This window comes from Ciconia boyciana, chromosome 10, assembly GCF_034638445.1.
Source record: "Ciconia boyciana chromosome 10, ASM3463844v1, whole genome shotgun sequence".
Taxonomy (NCBI): Eukaryota; Metazoa; Chordata; class Aves; order Ciconiiformes; family Ciconiidae; genus Ciconia; species Ciconia boyciana.
Window position 1 is genome coordinate 19,858,818 of NC_132943.1, and position 15,649 is coordinate 19,874,466.

The following is a 15,649-nucleotide window of genomic DNA, read 5'->3' on the forward strand; positions in this document are numbered from 1 at the left end:
CAGCTGTCTTGGTAGGCAGCATCGCCCTTGTGTCCTTAATAATACAAGTATTGTGGGGGCCTAACTATCCTTACGCTCACTTGGATAGCCAAATTTAGGCTTCAGCAATTGTTTGTGGAGCTTGTTGGGGTTCTGGTATGGCTGAATGTAACCATTGAGTTGCAGAGGCAGGTAGACTAGGAGAAGCTAAATGTGTAGCAGGCTTGAATGATAAAATTGGGTGAAGAAGGGGGTCAGGCTCCTGTTAAATTAACTATATCCAGAAGGATATAGTAATCGGGTATGTGTTTAAAACTTGCAGGTAAAAGGGGATGATTGAGTGATTTTAGTGGAGAATGGGACAAACCTCTATTTTGAAGGTGCTGTCTGTGTCTAAGGGTGAAAGCCTGGCAGGACCGAGCAGAGGATCCCTGTTTTTCAGTGCTCTTCTGACGCTGATCAGATCAAAATGAATTTTGGCCCAGGATTGCACTGAAGCAACAGCCGCGGGGGGAGCCTGTGGCCGAAGTCTGGCGTGAAGCGGTAGCTCCCGAGCCGTGTCTTGATGTGTGCAATAGCGTCGCTCGGGGGTCTGTGCTCGGAGGCCGGTCCCGCCGCTCCTTCCTCTCCGGACGTGGAGCCCGCTCCCCTGCGGGCGGCGGGGACTGGGCAGAGCCCGCCGGAGGGAAGGTGCCGTGTGGAGGAACTGAAGGCAGCGGCGCGCTCGGGCGCCGGTTTGCAGGCGCAGCCGCGCAGGGGCGAGGTCCGCCCGCCTTTACCGCCCCGCCGGGGCCGGGGGCGGCGGCGGCGGCCGCGGCCGGATCCGTCCGCATCCCGCAGGTGGATCCGGCTCCTGCCTCCCCCCCGCGCTGGGGCTGGCGGTGCGCGGCGCCATGTGACTGGCGCGCGCTTCCTGCCTCCGCGCCGCCTGATCCGCGGAGGGAGCGCGGCGGAGCGCGGAGCCCGGCGCAGCCCAGCGGCTCCCGCAGCGCCCGGGGAGCGCGCGCGGGCGGGCGGCGGGGAGGGCGCCGCCGCGGCCCCGCCGCCGCATGGAGACCCAGGACCAAGGGGCGCAGATGGAGCCGCTGCTGCCCACGGTACGGCTGCCGCAGCGCGGGCCCCGGCCGCGGGGAGGGGGCGCGGGGGGCCGCCTTCCTGCCCGCCTGGGCTGGGGGTCGGAGCCGGTGTCTCGGTGCGCGGGGAAACAGGTTGGCTCGCTCCGGTGCCGGGCGACGCGGCGGCGGCGGGGTGCCAGGGCGCTCGGGGATGGAGCGGTGTGTGTTTGCTCGTGTGTGTGTGTGTGTACGTGTGTCCCGCCGGGGCAAGCACCCTGCCCTCCGGCTACACCCGCTTCAGGCATCCCCTGCCCCTCGGTACCCCCTCTCTCCGCATCCCCCTGCCTCCGACATCCGCTTTCTCAGGCTCCCCCTTGTCCCCCTGCTCCCCGGCGGTGGGGCAGTGCTGGGGAGCGAGCACCTGTGGGCTGCTCCGTGGGGATCCCGCTCCGGGGCTGGGGTTGTCTCTGCGGGTCCCTGGCCCTCCCTGCCTGCAGACCGCAGAGGAATCTGCTGAGGTCTGGCACTTGCACGGCGGGGTCTGTCTCCCTCCTTATCCCGGTCTCTGCTTCGTGCCGCGGTGTCGCAGTTTCATGCGCTCAGACGTGGAGCTGGTAATCTGGGGGGTTATTGTCGTCTGGGGGGGTATGCGGTGCACCCTTGTCTCTGAGCACAGTGTGATTGCACAGCGACGGCTGGGCAGTGTTTCCCCAGCAAGTATGAAAGGGGTCAGTTGGTGGGGGACTTCTTACACTGTTAGATCAGTGGGCACCCTCTTTCCCACCTGGCCTCCTCCAGACACAGGGTTTGCAGACACACACAAGGCGTAAGTGTGGGTGTCGATCTCACACCGAGATTCTGTTTGTGAATGGTGGTTCCTGCCTTGCACTGGAAATCAGACTGTCCAGGGCAGGGAGAAGTCTCTCGTGCATACACAAGTGTCCGACTGTGAGTACACATCCCTGTGAACACACCGCGTAGGTCTGCAGAGGCTTTTCTGGCTCCTGAAATGGCTCTGTGTTAGCACAACAAGCTGCACAACGTTGACAAAGCTTGAAAGAGACAAGTCTCAGCTGCCGCAGGTTGATGAGATGCACTCGTGGCAAGCCCGTTTTTCATAAGGTCTGTTCCCATCATCTGTTACCGTGGTCCATTTTGCAATCAGGTGGCAGGTTGCTACACAGTGTGAGGTTCTCTCTGCCATCTCCTTTCTCCTTGTGGCAGGGAACAGTTTTTCCTGTTGCTCTCGGGATACCTTTTATGAATCCTAATTCCTATTACTTGCTGCTCTTGCTGTTTCTGGCACTAGAGTAGAAGGTCCTTCCTGTCTTTATCACTGACAGACTGGCTGCCCAGTTCCTTTACTTAGAGAGACAATTCAGTGTAAATCCAGTTTCCATCTGTAGTTCATCATCACTGATTCTGTGGAAGACTTAGTCCTCCACAGTCCAGTGTTTGACACCAGTGCGGTAGTCTGCAGTCCGTTGCAGTCTTGCTCTTGCTCATACCTTGCGAGCCTACGTGCTGGTCTCGCTTTGTCAGTGTATGTTGTCTCTGTTTGTGCGACGGCCGCTGCGCAGGGAGTCAGAGGAGTCAGCTTTCAGAAGGTGCAATGTACAGGATTGCCTTGTGCTGTCTGGCTTTAAGTTTTGTTCCTCCAGGGCTGTGCGCAGAAAAAAAGGCTGTTGCTGTGGTTGAGAGGACCAAAGAAGATAGTATTTCTTATGTGCTGATGAGGGGAGAATTGTCCCCGGTTCCCTCTGCAGCCCTGACGGGCAGAGCCCTGCCCTGATGCGGTACCTGTCTGCAGAGCTGCAGGTCCCCGTCAGTGCTGTTGCTCGTTAAGTTTGTGGCCTGGTTCCCACCTCCTTTTACTACAGCTAAGTAGTTCAGCAGCTGTTGTGTTTGCTTCAAGTAGGGAAGGGAGAATATACTCCATGTAACACTTATTGTGGTGTGTCCTCTTCCTCAGTCCTGTCTTACTCTTGCTGTTTCTGAGAGGGCCTCTGCAGGTCAACGAGGCAATGTTGCTTTCTGCCACAACGATGGTAAAGGCACAGCTCCGTCAGTCTTTGAGATTGTCTGTCCTGGCGGCATTTTCTCTGTGCGTCAAGCAATAAAGTGTGTAAATGTGCTCTGGGAGTGTCAGCCTGGCTGATGTCTAGAGCCCTGCATGTGGTAAGGCAGAAATGGCTTTCGCATGGTTGGAGTCTTGTACCTGGAGTCATGGCAGAGTTTAAGGAGCAGGAATCGGTGCTAACTTCGGCACTGTAAGCCTGGGAGATAATGCTGTGACATAGCAGTACCTTTAGAGTACTTCTGTTTCAGGGATCAGTCCTCATCTTGACTGGAAACAAACGAACAGGAATGCAAGCTGTAGAATGGATACAGTTCTGTTCCCAAGCATCGTCCCAGCTTGGTGGACTCTGGGTGTGAAAAAAAGGCTCCTAGCTGAATGAGCTTGTTTCCTTCAGGGGCTTAGTCTAATGGCTTTGGTATATACAACAGAGTTAACATTTTTTTTTTTTTTTTGGTGAAACTGTGACACATGATACTTTTTAATTGTTATTTATAGTAAAAAGGTAGCAAATGTAGTCCTTGATTAATTTTACCTTCTAATGGTGCTCAGAGATTATGAAGCCTCAATATAATATCCCACCAAAATCCCACAGTCTGTACAAAGTGGAATCTGTTTTTATTGTAGTGTTACTCATATGTTGCTATTGATTTATTATGCAGACTTTTAATTAAAAACCCCTAGCAATTTGCAAAATGATAAAATACATTGTTGCCTGTGGTTTTGAGGAGTTAAATAATTTTCTTATCTCTTCACAAACTCCTTTTGGAAACGGTTCATACTCAGCAACAGCAGCTTTGTTAGCGGTTAGGCTACTGCTTCTCAATTTTTTTGCAGCATGGGCAAATTTCTGTGAAAATTATTAGAAATCTATTGCAGATTGTCTCTAAGTGCAATATTGTAGAAAAAAAATGAAAAAGGAAATTGTTCACCTGGAAACAATTTGTTCAAACTGCTCTTGAAAACACAAATATAGTCTTTCTTTTAATGTTCAATAAATATACTAATATGGTAACAAAATGTGGACTTGTATGCTTTCTGTATCATCTAATGCTTTATTTATCAGTCATCAAGTATATTTTTTCAGTATGATTATTCAGAGTGCTTTAGAATAGTTGTGAGTAATTGAAAGATTGCTGGGGAGTCATCATTTGTTTGCAGAATGGGAGACACTATACAGATCTTCTCTACAAAGATCTTTTACTGATTTCTAATCAAAGGACTAGGTATTGTTAGTTTGTTTGTATACACGTATACCTCATTGCATATAAATTATTTTGCAAATTGTCACTTAAGGCAGTGTATTCATAGCAGAAGTTATTCATGGAGTATTTGTTTCTGTCCATTATGGATCTCTGTTGTCTGCAAGTCGAAATTGGCTTTCAAAACAGGGGTTACCTTATTCTGTCAGGTAACCCTGTTAGCTTACTCTGTTACCTTACTCTGTTACCTGACAGAGGTTTGGTGCTTCAGATAGAAGGAGCATGTGTAGACAAAGTGCAGATATTTTTGTTAACTATGCTTATGCTTGGCGTGTTGTTTTCCTGTGTTTTCTGAGGGTAACGGTAGAACCCATGTATGTAAAGCCAAATGGGCTCTTCCTTTCTAAGCTCATATTCTCTTGCCTTCCTTATTCAGTCTTAAAATTCAAAAGCTGTTTTGTCCTATTTATTTGTTTGTTTATTTTTAAAATCTGGTAGACACAAGACCTTAAAGCATGACATTGCTGATAAATGTCCACAGATATATATGATGCATATGCATGCACTATGGTATGATATGGTATGTATGCACTAGGTAGATATAGTTTGTATCGAGTACTGTTGTTGCTGCTGCAAATGGCACGCAGTTATTACTACTTAGGCCTCCGTATGTGGGAGAATGGTATAGCAAGATCTTGGGTAGTAACTATTTTTAATATAGCAGGTGAGTGTGGGAAGCTGCTCACAGTAACAGGCCAAATTCTTCTGCTTTTGTTAATGCTGAGTGGGACCTCCGGCGAGACTTGCAGATGAAATGTATTGCTCATTATGAGAATGGATGGCAGAGCCTGACCCCACAGTTTGTATAACAGTACTCATTCCCAGTTCACTTCACCAAAATTTAGCATTACAGCAACAGTTAAGGCAAGTTTATAGAGACTACAGGAATGTTGTGATTCTTTTGGAAAAATACAGAGGCACTATTACATTTTCAAGACAAGAGTACTGAGATAATGGCACCGTTGAAGATAAAACCGCAAAACCTAATTATAAGTATAAATTTAGGATTCAGCTGCTGCTTTGGGTATTTTCTTTTTTACTGCCTGATTCCAAGTTCTGAGTGAAAAGAAAAAAGAAACCTTTTTTCCAGGAAAGTGCTAGAATGAAATGAAGTAACAATCAGGGATGCATATTTCTTTTAAAAAAACAACCCTCCTCCCCCTTATATTTGCCAATGTCATGATTAAAAAAGATTTATTTGGATCATACGGTATGCTGTGGTTTTACTGTTTAAGAATAATTGGCAGCCTGATATATATATTGTGCAAAAATAAGAAAAAGTATGAATACTGTGTGGAAATCATCCCACTTTAATGCATTTATGTCTGGTTTGAGTTCTTCCCACTATTTATTTCTACTTGTTAAATATATGCTTTCAATTTCCTCTGCTAATAATTGCATCTTCCCTTTCTACTTTTTCCTTTGGAAAAAAATAATAGAATCAATTCCAAAACAAAATACTTCCACTGACATCTTTTAATGCTTCTTAAATAAGTAATATTTACAACCTCAGTGGATGAGAGGATTTAAGCAGGTGAGGGAAAACTTAATCTACTGTAAATCGTCTTGAGCAATTAGTTGTGTATCTGATATGAGAAGAGAAAGCCATAGGCATGGCATGTTCATTTCGTTTCTGTGATACACTGTAATGTATATGTGTTTACAATGCATTGTAAAAAAACCCAAACTTTTGAAGAATCATGCCATTGTGATTCCCTTTGCAATAATAATGCCATTTTTATGTCGTCCAGATTAATGGAGGACTGAATGTGTTCAAAAGAATTTTCAATGTTGGTGAAGTTTAAAAGTTATTCTCATGAAACGAAAAATAAGCTTTGCATAGATTTAAAGATGATTAAAGTCCACCCCGCTTCTACAAAGTTGTTGATTAGGATAGGCAAGGTGAAAGTTGGAATAGATGATAAAGGCAATTGCTAAAAATAGAAGGCAATGTCTTGGGGGGGGGCAAAAAAGAAGTTGCAGGGTGAAATGAGGGTAAAGTTGAGAGTGTGGAGAGATTTGTGCAAACTTGGAGAATTGAGGACATTATGGCTGACTGTGGTATGAAAGGAAAGAGGGAGCTGATTAAGTTGCACGGGGAAGAATTGATTTAGTTATGGCACAGGGAAAGAAGTGGAGGAACAGAAGCAGGAAAGCCAGCTCATGCCCTTGTACAGCTGGGGCAAAACAGGATCTTGAAGCCTGATTCTTCCATATCTTTGCCGATTTCCCTGGCCACCTCCAGGAGCCTTTTCGCTTTGTTTAATAAGTTATTTATGAGACATTGAGAATTCAGTGGAGATGTGAAAGATATGTCAAGATTTGCAAGTTCGCAATTTTAATCAGACAGAGCCGGAACTTGCTGCAAAGAAACAGGCATATTAGCATATTTGGGAGAAATGAAGTCTTCAAGGTACGTGAGGTAATATTTGGCATTTGTAAGGTATTAGCTGATTAGTACAGTACTACGTGCTGTGTTTCAAGAAAAGAATAGCAATTGTAGAGCAATTCAGGAAGAACAACAAATCAGCATGGGTCTAAAAAATATGAAAGAAGGTTTGAAGAAACTGGGATTCCTTAGCCTGACCATGGAGACACGCACGTTTATTATGTAAAAGGCTGCTGCTGCAAAAAAGACCAGTTTCTTATATCCCTACTGAAAAGGAACAGAAAAAAAGGTTATGGGACAATATTAAAAGGATGTTAAAAAAACCTGTCTAATGCTAAGGATAATGAAGCAGTGGAACAAATTGTCTAGTATATTTGTGGAATCTCCATTATCCCTCTGTACGAACAAGTAAGATGAATATCTGCCAGGAAAGGTGCATATACAGTTATTGCTGCCTTAGGGCTGAGTGATGGACTAGAAGACCTCATGAGATCTCTTCCAATCCTGTCATTCTGTGGCAAGGGCTCACTCTTGTCTTTTTGGAAAGACTGTTTTATAGATGGATGATATACTATGTGCAAATTGAGGAGAAAGGAACAATTTATCTGGATGATAATGTTGATACCTTCTGTTAAGTCCACCTGAATCCTGAGTTTACTATAAACATTTACTATAAACACATTCAAAGAGTATATTAAAGATAGATGCCTACCATTCATCCAATTTTGTGATTGCAAGCAGGTTTTAAAACCATACAAAAATACAAAATGTAACATTATTTATGAATTTGTATCTGCAAAATGCTAATCTTAAAAGTAGACTTTTAAGCATTCGTGGAGTCCTGTTGACTTTTTAAAGAGCATAGGAGTCTGTTTGCATCAGTGGGGCTGCAAGAAGGTCCAGGACAAGTTTCACTGAGAGCAATCACCTTGTAGCTGTCACACTCAAAAATGCCAGAAAGTATTGCACTTTTGTGTTGCTTTTTGGAGAGGGATGGGGATCGTTTTGCACCTTTTCCTGGAAACTTGTATTAAAAGTAGCCAAAATGCTATAAATGAAGAAAAACTGATCTGAAGCCACTGTTCTGAGGAATTGTTCCAGATATCAGTCACTAACAGTTGTGCTAGATTCTCTCTAGAGGCATTCATAGTCACTGAAACTATGTAAGGATGGAAGAAAAAACAAACCCTGCTATTAGATTCTGGCAAAAATAGAAAATAGATACTTAAACTGTAATTAGTCTGGCAAACTGTGTCATTAAATTCAATAGCAAAATGCCATGTCATTTCTCGAGAGGAAGATCACATGTACATGTAAACTTCCTTTTCAACATATGAATATGTCCAAGGGTTTTATTTTAGAAGTAAGCAGCCATCAGGAAGAATGTAATTTCATGTCACATCTTTTCCCAGTGAAACACCGAAAAGTCCGTGGTGGTTGTGTGGTGTTAAGGATGTTTGTAGTGTTGTAAATATCAATAGGAGATAAAGGTACAATCAGGGAGATTGTGTATCAAATCATAAGTGCTTTAGATTTTTTTTTTTTAATTGATACTGGCTGGTAGTTTTCATATTTTTTCTTTATAGAATCAAAGAATAGAATCCACAGGGAATAAAAATAACTTCAGGATTGCAGGATTATTCTTTCTTCTCAAGCATTTTAATTTTGGGGTTCAGGAGGGTGCTACTGGTAAATTTAATAATTGGATTTATATTTGTAGATTACAAATCAGAAATAAAAAAGGGCTGCATTATATCGATGTGCTCATTGAGTATTTGTAAGATTCAGTAAAACTTTCAATTTTTTGCTTTGTTAGTGGACTGAAACATCAAGCGTCTGAATACTCAGATGGAACTATTTCATTCTGTAAAGCTATATTTCTGTTGTAAAACAAAGCAGGGAAAAAAAAAAAGTAATTCCAGGATAAGATGCTACAGTCTCTCCATGTCTGGTTGGACCAAAGATGTAATCGATAAATTCGTGCTAGAGCGTATTTCTAGAAAGAGGATTTTGCTTTCAGCATCCATCCATCTATCTGTATCTTTGTCAGTTTCCCAATAGCCAAACAGGAATACTATCAGTTGTATTGTTAAACTTGAACTAAGAAAAATGTCGATGCGTTTCCTCACAAATTAAGATGTTGACTTTTTTTTTTTTGAAATGTATACTGAAAACATACAGAAAAGTATGAAAGCTTTCTATTTGGAATTAAGCAGCATAATGATGTCTAAAATCAGCTTGAGGAGGTTGCCGAAATTCCCACATGACAATCAATGAAGTCTAACTGCAGGTCTAGAAATGTGCATCTTTTTTCAAGGCCCGACTCAGTAGAGTTGAAGATGTCATTCTCATTCTTGTTTAATTATTTCATCTGCTTATCTCATAAGACAAAGCCTATTACAACAGCTGCAAACCAAAAGTGAATCTTGAGCATTTAGCTAAATCCATAAATTATATGCTCTGCTAAATCTAGGAAGTTGATATTTTTCATTTGAACTGCAGGTAAGTGATTGATGAGAATTTGAATGGCAAGTATTAGCCACTCATTTGCTCTGGAGATTGGTTCTTTACCTTGGGATTCAACGTTGAGCTTATAGATACACTGTTCCCAAGGACTGCTGAATAGCCATGCAGAAGTGGTTGAACCACTATTGTCCCGCTTAACAAAAAATTTCTCACCTGTTCTGCACAAGTAGGAAATGGATGAAGTTTGATATCATCTCCTAAGAATGCAGAACAGTTTTTTATGAGATTGCACTACCAGTATCTCGAGTATACTGATGCAAAATTGAAAAGATTGGAAGTTTATGATCTGAAAATTTGTAGGGAAGAGCATATGTTTTCCTGGTATGCTCTATAGTATGAAGAATGTAGCAAAACCTGTAATTTCATATTGCCTGTGGAAGAGTGGGCATTCTTCTACCTTTGAATTTGTGAAAATGTGGATAACCTGTATCCTTTTTCAGAAAAAGCAACATGCTTTAAGAATTTCTTTTGATCATTTTTGTGACCTATTTAGGCAAGTACCGAAATAGAACCAGAGTGTCCCAGAACAGTACATTATTGTGCCGACAGAAGGGATACTATACGTATTGGTGTTTTAAGTGAATTTACAGAATAAAAGTAGTGTTCCCTTCCACCCCCTCACCCCCAAATCCAATCAGCAGTTGCTGCCAGCCATCTTAATACTGTCCTCAGAAGCAACCTACAGTTTCCAGTTCTTTTGAGGATACTGCTACCTTGTTTGAGACTTGCATAAGTTCCAAAAGTATCATCACCAATACAAATGTTCATGCAGTCTCTGCAAGTCTGCTGTGTTCTGAGACTTCAACAGACTTATTTGCAGAAAATTTCATAACTTAGGTTGTAACCCATATTACCCATCTCCTTCCATTACTGTCATCCTTTCCCTTTATTTGAAGAGAAGTTAGAAATGCTGAAACATAAGACTTGACTGACTATATTATTATCTTTTAGAAAGCTTCCACTTTATTCTATTTTTCCTCTTAATGATTGTTAGAGTGAAATACTTAACTATGTCCACTTGTTTTTATTGCAAAATTATAATAGCTTTTGAAATTAAATGTGGCAATGAGCTGTAAAAGCACTCATAAAACTGTGTTTCATACTCATCTGAGAATCTTCTCATGTGAAAATTCTAATAATAGGTGAATCCCATGTTTTTTTGAGAGAAGTATCTGGATGAATCCAGAATAGGTGAACATGCTGTCAAAAATAGTATTAAGCAGTGCAGAAGCCTTCGTGCCTATCCTCACCAGTTTCATAGAAAGGAGTTTCTTCTGTAGCCATCCAGCTGGCTTTCTTCATTAAAATCTTGCTTTTGGAATAACCCCCCACAGCCCTCAACTTGTAGGGGAATGGATTGAGAAAAACCCTGCTATGGAATACCCACTGAAACCTCATGTAACTCACAGGACTTTGCTTTAAAATTACATTGGAAGAAAAGCTTAAGGACTTTTAAAGAAAAAGCCACATTCAGTTTTAGAGAGCTTGAAATGTTTTGCAGTGTGTTCGTTTCACTTCATCTTGCCTAAAAGTTTAGGACTCTTTGTCCACTGTATCTGCATTGATTTACTTTGGGCACCAGATACATGAAGTTTTTTTCTATTTGCCCAGCCATAACTAAGAGTAGGTGAGAGGTTTCTAAACGCATGCCAGTATGCCCAGAGCAACAGAAAACTGCGGTTACCTCTGGAGTGGAGAAGACCCATTGAAGAGAAACTTAAGAAGTAAATATTGAAAAACCTAGTAACTCTCCACTGAATATTTGTGAGTTCTGATTTTTTTTCAGTTCTCTGTCCAATGCTTCTACATTGGCCAAATTTGGGCAAAAATAACAGAAGCAGCGGAAACTTTTCTGCCTTGGACAATATTAAGTCACTAAAGACTGCGCATGCATTAACAAGGTGTGCAGCCGACTGAAGCAGATTTGTGGAGGAAAAGAGTTGGTTTTGAGAACTGGGTATCTCCACTATACCCATGATGAGGGATTTGCCTTGGGCTAGCTTCTGCTGCAGGAACCGTGTTCCCATTAGCAGTTACAATGAGATGAACACGGTAACAGGATTATAGCTTGCAAGCCCCAATACATCACAGCCAAAAAAACCCGAAATCCCAAAGCTACCTTACCCCGCCTCCTTCCCCCAAATTTCTCCATAAATATGAAACTTGTTAGTGTATACATGTCTATGAAAAATGTTAAGCTAGAGAGAACAGATAGAACTTCTTAAAAGAATCTTTCAGTGAAAAATATGGAAATATTAAAGTGAAGACATCTAGTGAGATTTGTTACCAAAACCATGTAAATGTGTAAAACTTGACTAAATGGGTTTTTTTGTTTGACTTTTGTTTATTCTTCTGTGAATGACTCGGACCTGTACAATCCAGTCTTGTGCATGTTCATACGACTTATGTTTTGGGTAGTTCAACACAAAGAATGGAGCATCCAATGTAGGATCTGAGAAAGTCTGGTGGGAAAGTAGTGTTCTTGTTCTGAAACCTTTTTTTGATCTTAAAGTCTAGAAATTACGATTCCAGAAGTGGTCTGGTATTTAGAGCAACTTGTCATATAAAAATTCCGAGTAGTGTTTCAATGACAATATTAGAAAAAGGTAATCTCTACAAAACCAGTTCTTCGTGACTCTTAGGCTATTGAAATTGCTAACTGTGGCACTCATCAGAAGTTATTAATTATTTCATGTTTGTTTGTTTGTGTCTATCTGTTCTCCCTTGACTTGCATACAAAAGATGGCTGTACAAAAAAACTGCTGCAAGGTAGGTAGCATCGGAGCCTTCTCTTCTAATTCCTTAGTTGCATGCACTGACCTTACATAAATGCAAGGTAGGTTTATCCTTGATAAAATTGGGGTAATCTACTTTGTGATCAGCACCACGTATGAATAAACACAGTAGCTTATTACAGCATGGATAAGGTGCTGTAAATGAGCCACCAAGTTTAGGTGGTTGTATTTTTTTGTTTTATTTGTTTAGGCAAAAAATTGTGTGAACCTTTTGGGATGAGGACCATATTTTTATTCTGGGTGGATGCAGGGTCTGTCATGAAGGGGTCCTGGTCCATGACTGGCCAATTCAGGAGCTAGGACCGTACACGTATGAATAATAAACTTGTTTATTGGCTTGATTGTAAACAAATAGATTTCTGGCAGTGCAAAAATAATATAATATGCTTCTTTTCTCTAGTTTGTTATTCTTCTGTTTGCTCACGGAAATTACAGAGCTATTGCAGCATAACCATTATAACTGTAATCACATAAAGTGCTTGCTGTAAGAGTGCAAATAATAATAGTTATAAATTGTGAATGGACAGAATTAAAAATACTTCTTAGTTTGTGCTTTTATTTCTTTTTTTTTTTTTTAAACTAATAAAACTTCTAATTTTCTTGACATAACAAATAGCAAATTTTATGGATTGGGGAAGTGCTGTTTTATGGATATGAAATTAAAAAATTCTAGAGGATTATGATTAATCTCATTCAAATACTGTAACCCAGAGACTAGTATTTTGCTATCTGCTATACTTTAATCTTTGAGTCTCAAATTTTTCATTTCATAGTGATTGCAGAAATAACTGTTCATATAATACTTCCATTATGAATATTCATTAAAAAGTAAAAAAAAAAAGTCATTAAAGTAAGTCTGGCAAGATTGTCTTGAGCAAAAACAATAGAATTGATAAATGGTCTGTGCAAACTAATAATACAGTATTGTTAATGCTTTACAGTTATAGTACAGGTTTTAATAACTCATTTTATTACTAAAAGTGTGTTTATTTCTGCTACTGATATATTTTATATAGGAAAATAGTATTGATTTATAATTATTATGAGTGATTTAGTTTGGGTTTTTTATTTATTTTTTTTTCAGTCCATAATGTAACTGTTTATTTTCCTGCTAACATTTAGTATTTTTCTAGCAGGCTTTTCTTGTATGTTAAGAAAGGGTGTGTTTTTTGTGTCTATACGTATGCAAATATGAAAATATATTTCATTCTAATGGAATATTTTTAAAAATTTCTGCCTGGTGGCAAATACTCAATTCAATTTAATGTTTTCAGCTTCCAAGAAATACAAGACTAAATAAATTTTCCTTTGGTTTTGTTATTAATACTGTGTTTTAGTACTAGTAGTACTCCATTTGAATTATTGTTGTGGTTTAACCCCAGCTGGCAAGTAAGCCCCACACAGCCGCTTGTTCACTCCCCGCTGGTGGGATGGGGGAGAGAATTGGAAGGGTAAAAGTGAGAAAACTCATGGGTTGAGATAAAGACAGTTTAATAGGGAAAGCAAAAACCATGCACGCAAGCAAAGCAAAGCAAGGAATGCCTTCACCCCTTCCCATGGGCAGGCAGGTGTTCAGCCATCTCCAGGAAAGCAGGGCTCCATCATGTGTAACGGTTACTTGGGAAGACAAACGCCATCACTCCAAACGTCCCCCCCTTCCTCCTTCTTCCCCAGCTTTATATGCTGAGCATGGCGTCATATGGTGTGGGGTATCCCTTTGGTCAGTTGGGGTCAGCTGTCCCAGCTGTGCCCCCTTCCAGCTTCTTGTGCACCCCCAGCCTCCTTGCTGGTGGGGTGGGGTGAGAAGCAGAAAAGGCCTTGACTGTGTGTAAGCACTGCTCAGCAGTAACTAAAACATCCCTGTATTATCAACACCGTTTTCAGCACAAATCCAAAACATAGCCCCATACTAACTACTATGGAGAAAATTAACTCTACCCCAGCCAAAACCAGCACAATTATCTAAACCCAGGTTTTGTTTTGAGATGGCAGGTGCTCAGCATTGCCTAATGACCAAACTTCTTCAAGGCACTAAAATTGCATTGAGATTTACTACAATGTTCTAAGCCTTAAAGCAGCTTCCAACAAGTGCCTTTAAAAATGGTTGTAGCATTAAAAAAAAAAAAAAAGTCTTTTCCCTTTTCTTATTTGGAATGGGAAAGTGACTCTATCCACAATCACCAGTGGGATTCCTTCACAAAGTCTCAATTTTCAAGTGTTTCATTTTAGGTATCTTGATTGGTAGGGATAGGAATACAAGTGATAGGAAAGCTTCTGTCATTTGGAAGTGGTAAGATTACAGATGTGTTTTGAACATGAGCGATCCAAGACATGCATGTGAATTGTGAGTATGATGAAAAGAACAAGAAATTAAAAAGAAAATTCAGTATCAAATCATTATTGTCAACTTTTATGTTTCTGCTATAATCTTGCAATCTTGTAGCTTCAACACCAAGACAACACCTACATTCTAGATTTTTATTTAAAAGGTAGAAATAAAATAGGAAAGATTTTAGCTCTCATGGTGTAGAGATGGAAAATGTGAAAACATCAGTCTTGATAATCCATAAGGCAAAAAAATCATCCTATGTGTGCTTCTTTTTAAATCTCATCTTTTGAGCCTATCTCTTGATTTTTATGTGCTACTGCTGGCTCTCAGTATCCTTTTTCTGTAACAAATTCCATCTCTCCCTAGGATGGTTTTCTCTCTGCTGTCTAGGATGCTTGTTGTCCAGGTTGTGCTCCTTTTTGGTGCTATGCTCTACTCGGGTATTTTCTCCTGCACTTCTGTTGCTTGTGCTTCACACAGATGTATGCCTGTATTTAAGGGGAGGTGAGAGTTAAGTGTCTGCTGATGTGGACACAATATAAAAAAAACCTTCCAGAGCACCTTCTGCATATTTTTTTCTTTCTTCAAGAAAAAAATGAGGAATACTAAATGTTATCTGACCTGTCCACAGCTTTCATGTGGTAGTGTCAGTCACCATCTAGAATGGTCTCAGATAACGTCATTGACGATAGCCCTCAGTGTTGGCAACCTGAGACTGGGCTTTCTCTGAGCTTTCAGTTTCAGGACTGCAAAATCTGAATCATACTTTGAGGTCATGTCATTCAGCATTTCTTGACTAGTGGGGAAATGCTTTCTGTTCAAATCGAAGCTATGTAGATTAGGAGTTGTTCTGGAAATGAGGCAATTCAGGAGACAGAGGATATGATACCATGAAAAATAAAAGGTGAATACAGAATAAATCCTAATTATTTCATTATAGCAGAAATAGTGAATTTCAATAAAATTATCAATCACTAAGTTAAAAACAAGAGAGAAACACTTTTTCCACAAAGTGTAGAGTTCAAGTGCAAAACTTAGTGATGTGGCATATTGTGGAGGCCATAAGTGTAAATAGGTTAAGAAGGAATTAGGTAATTAAGCACAATGATCCTAATTCAACAGATGCAATCACCAGCTTAGGAAAACTTTAAAGTGCTGATTACCAGAAACTGGGACTGAATACCAGAGGAAAGACCATTCGCTAGTTCCCTTTTTTTCTTGTACTGTAAGAACCAAA

The 15,649-nt window shown here is 40.9% G+C and overlaps 1 protein-coding gene across 1 annotated transcript in view; it reads left to right on the top strand.

Annotated features, from left to right (window-relative positions):
* The first annotated feature begins 945 nt into the window (after nt 1-945).
* LOC140657618 (sodium-driven chloride bicarbonate exchanger-like) overlaps nt 946-15,649 on the top strand; it is a 92,125-nt gene continuing 77,421 nt past the window's right edge. The window contains exon 1 of the mRNA XM_072874910.1: nt 946-1,076. Within this exon, the coding sequence (XP_072731011.1) occupies nt 1,029-1,076 (48 nt within the window). The 5' untranslated portion in view covers nt 946-1,028. The remainder of the gene's footprint in view (nt 1,077-15,649) is intronic.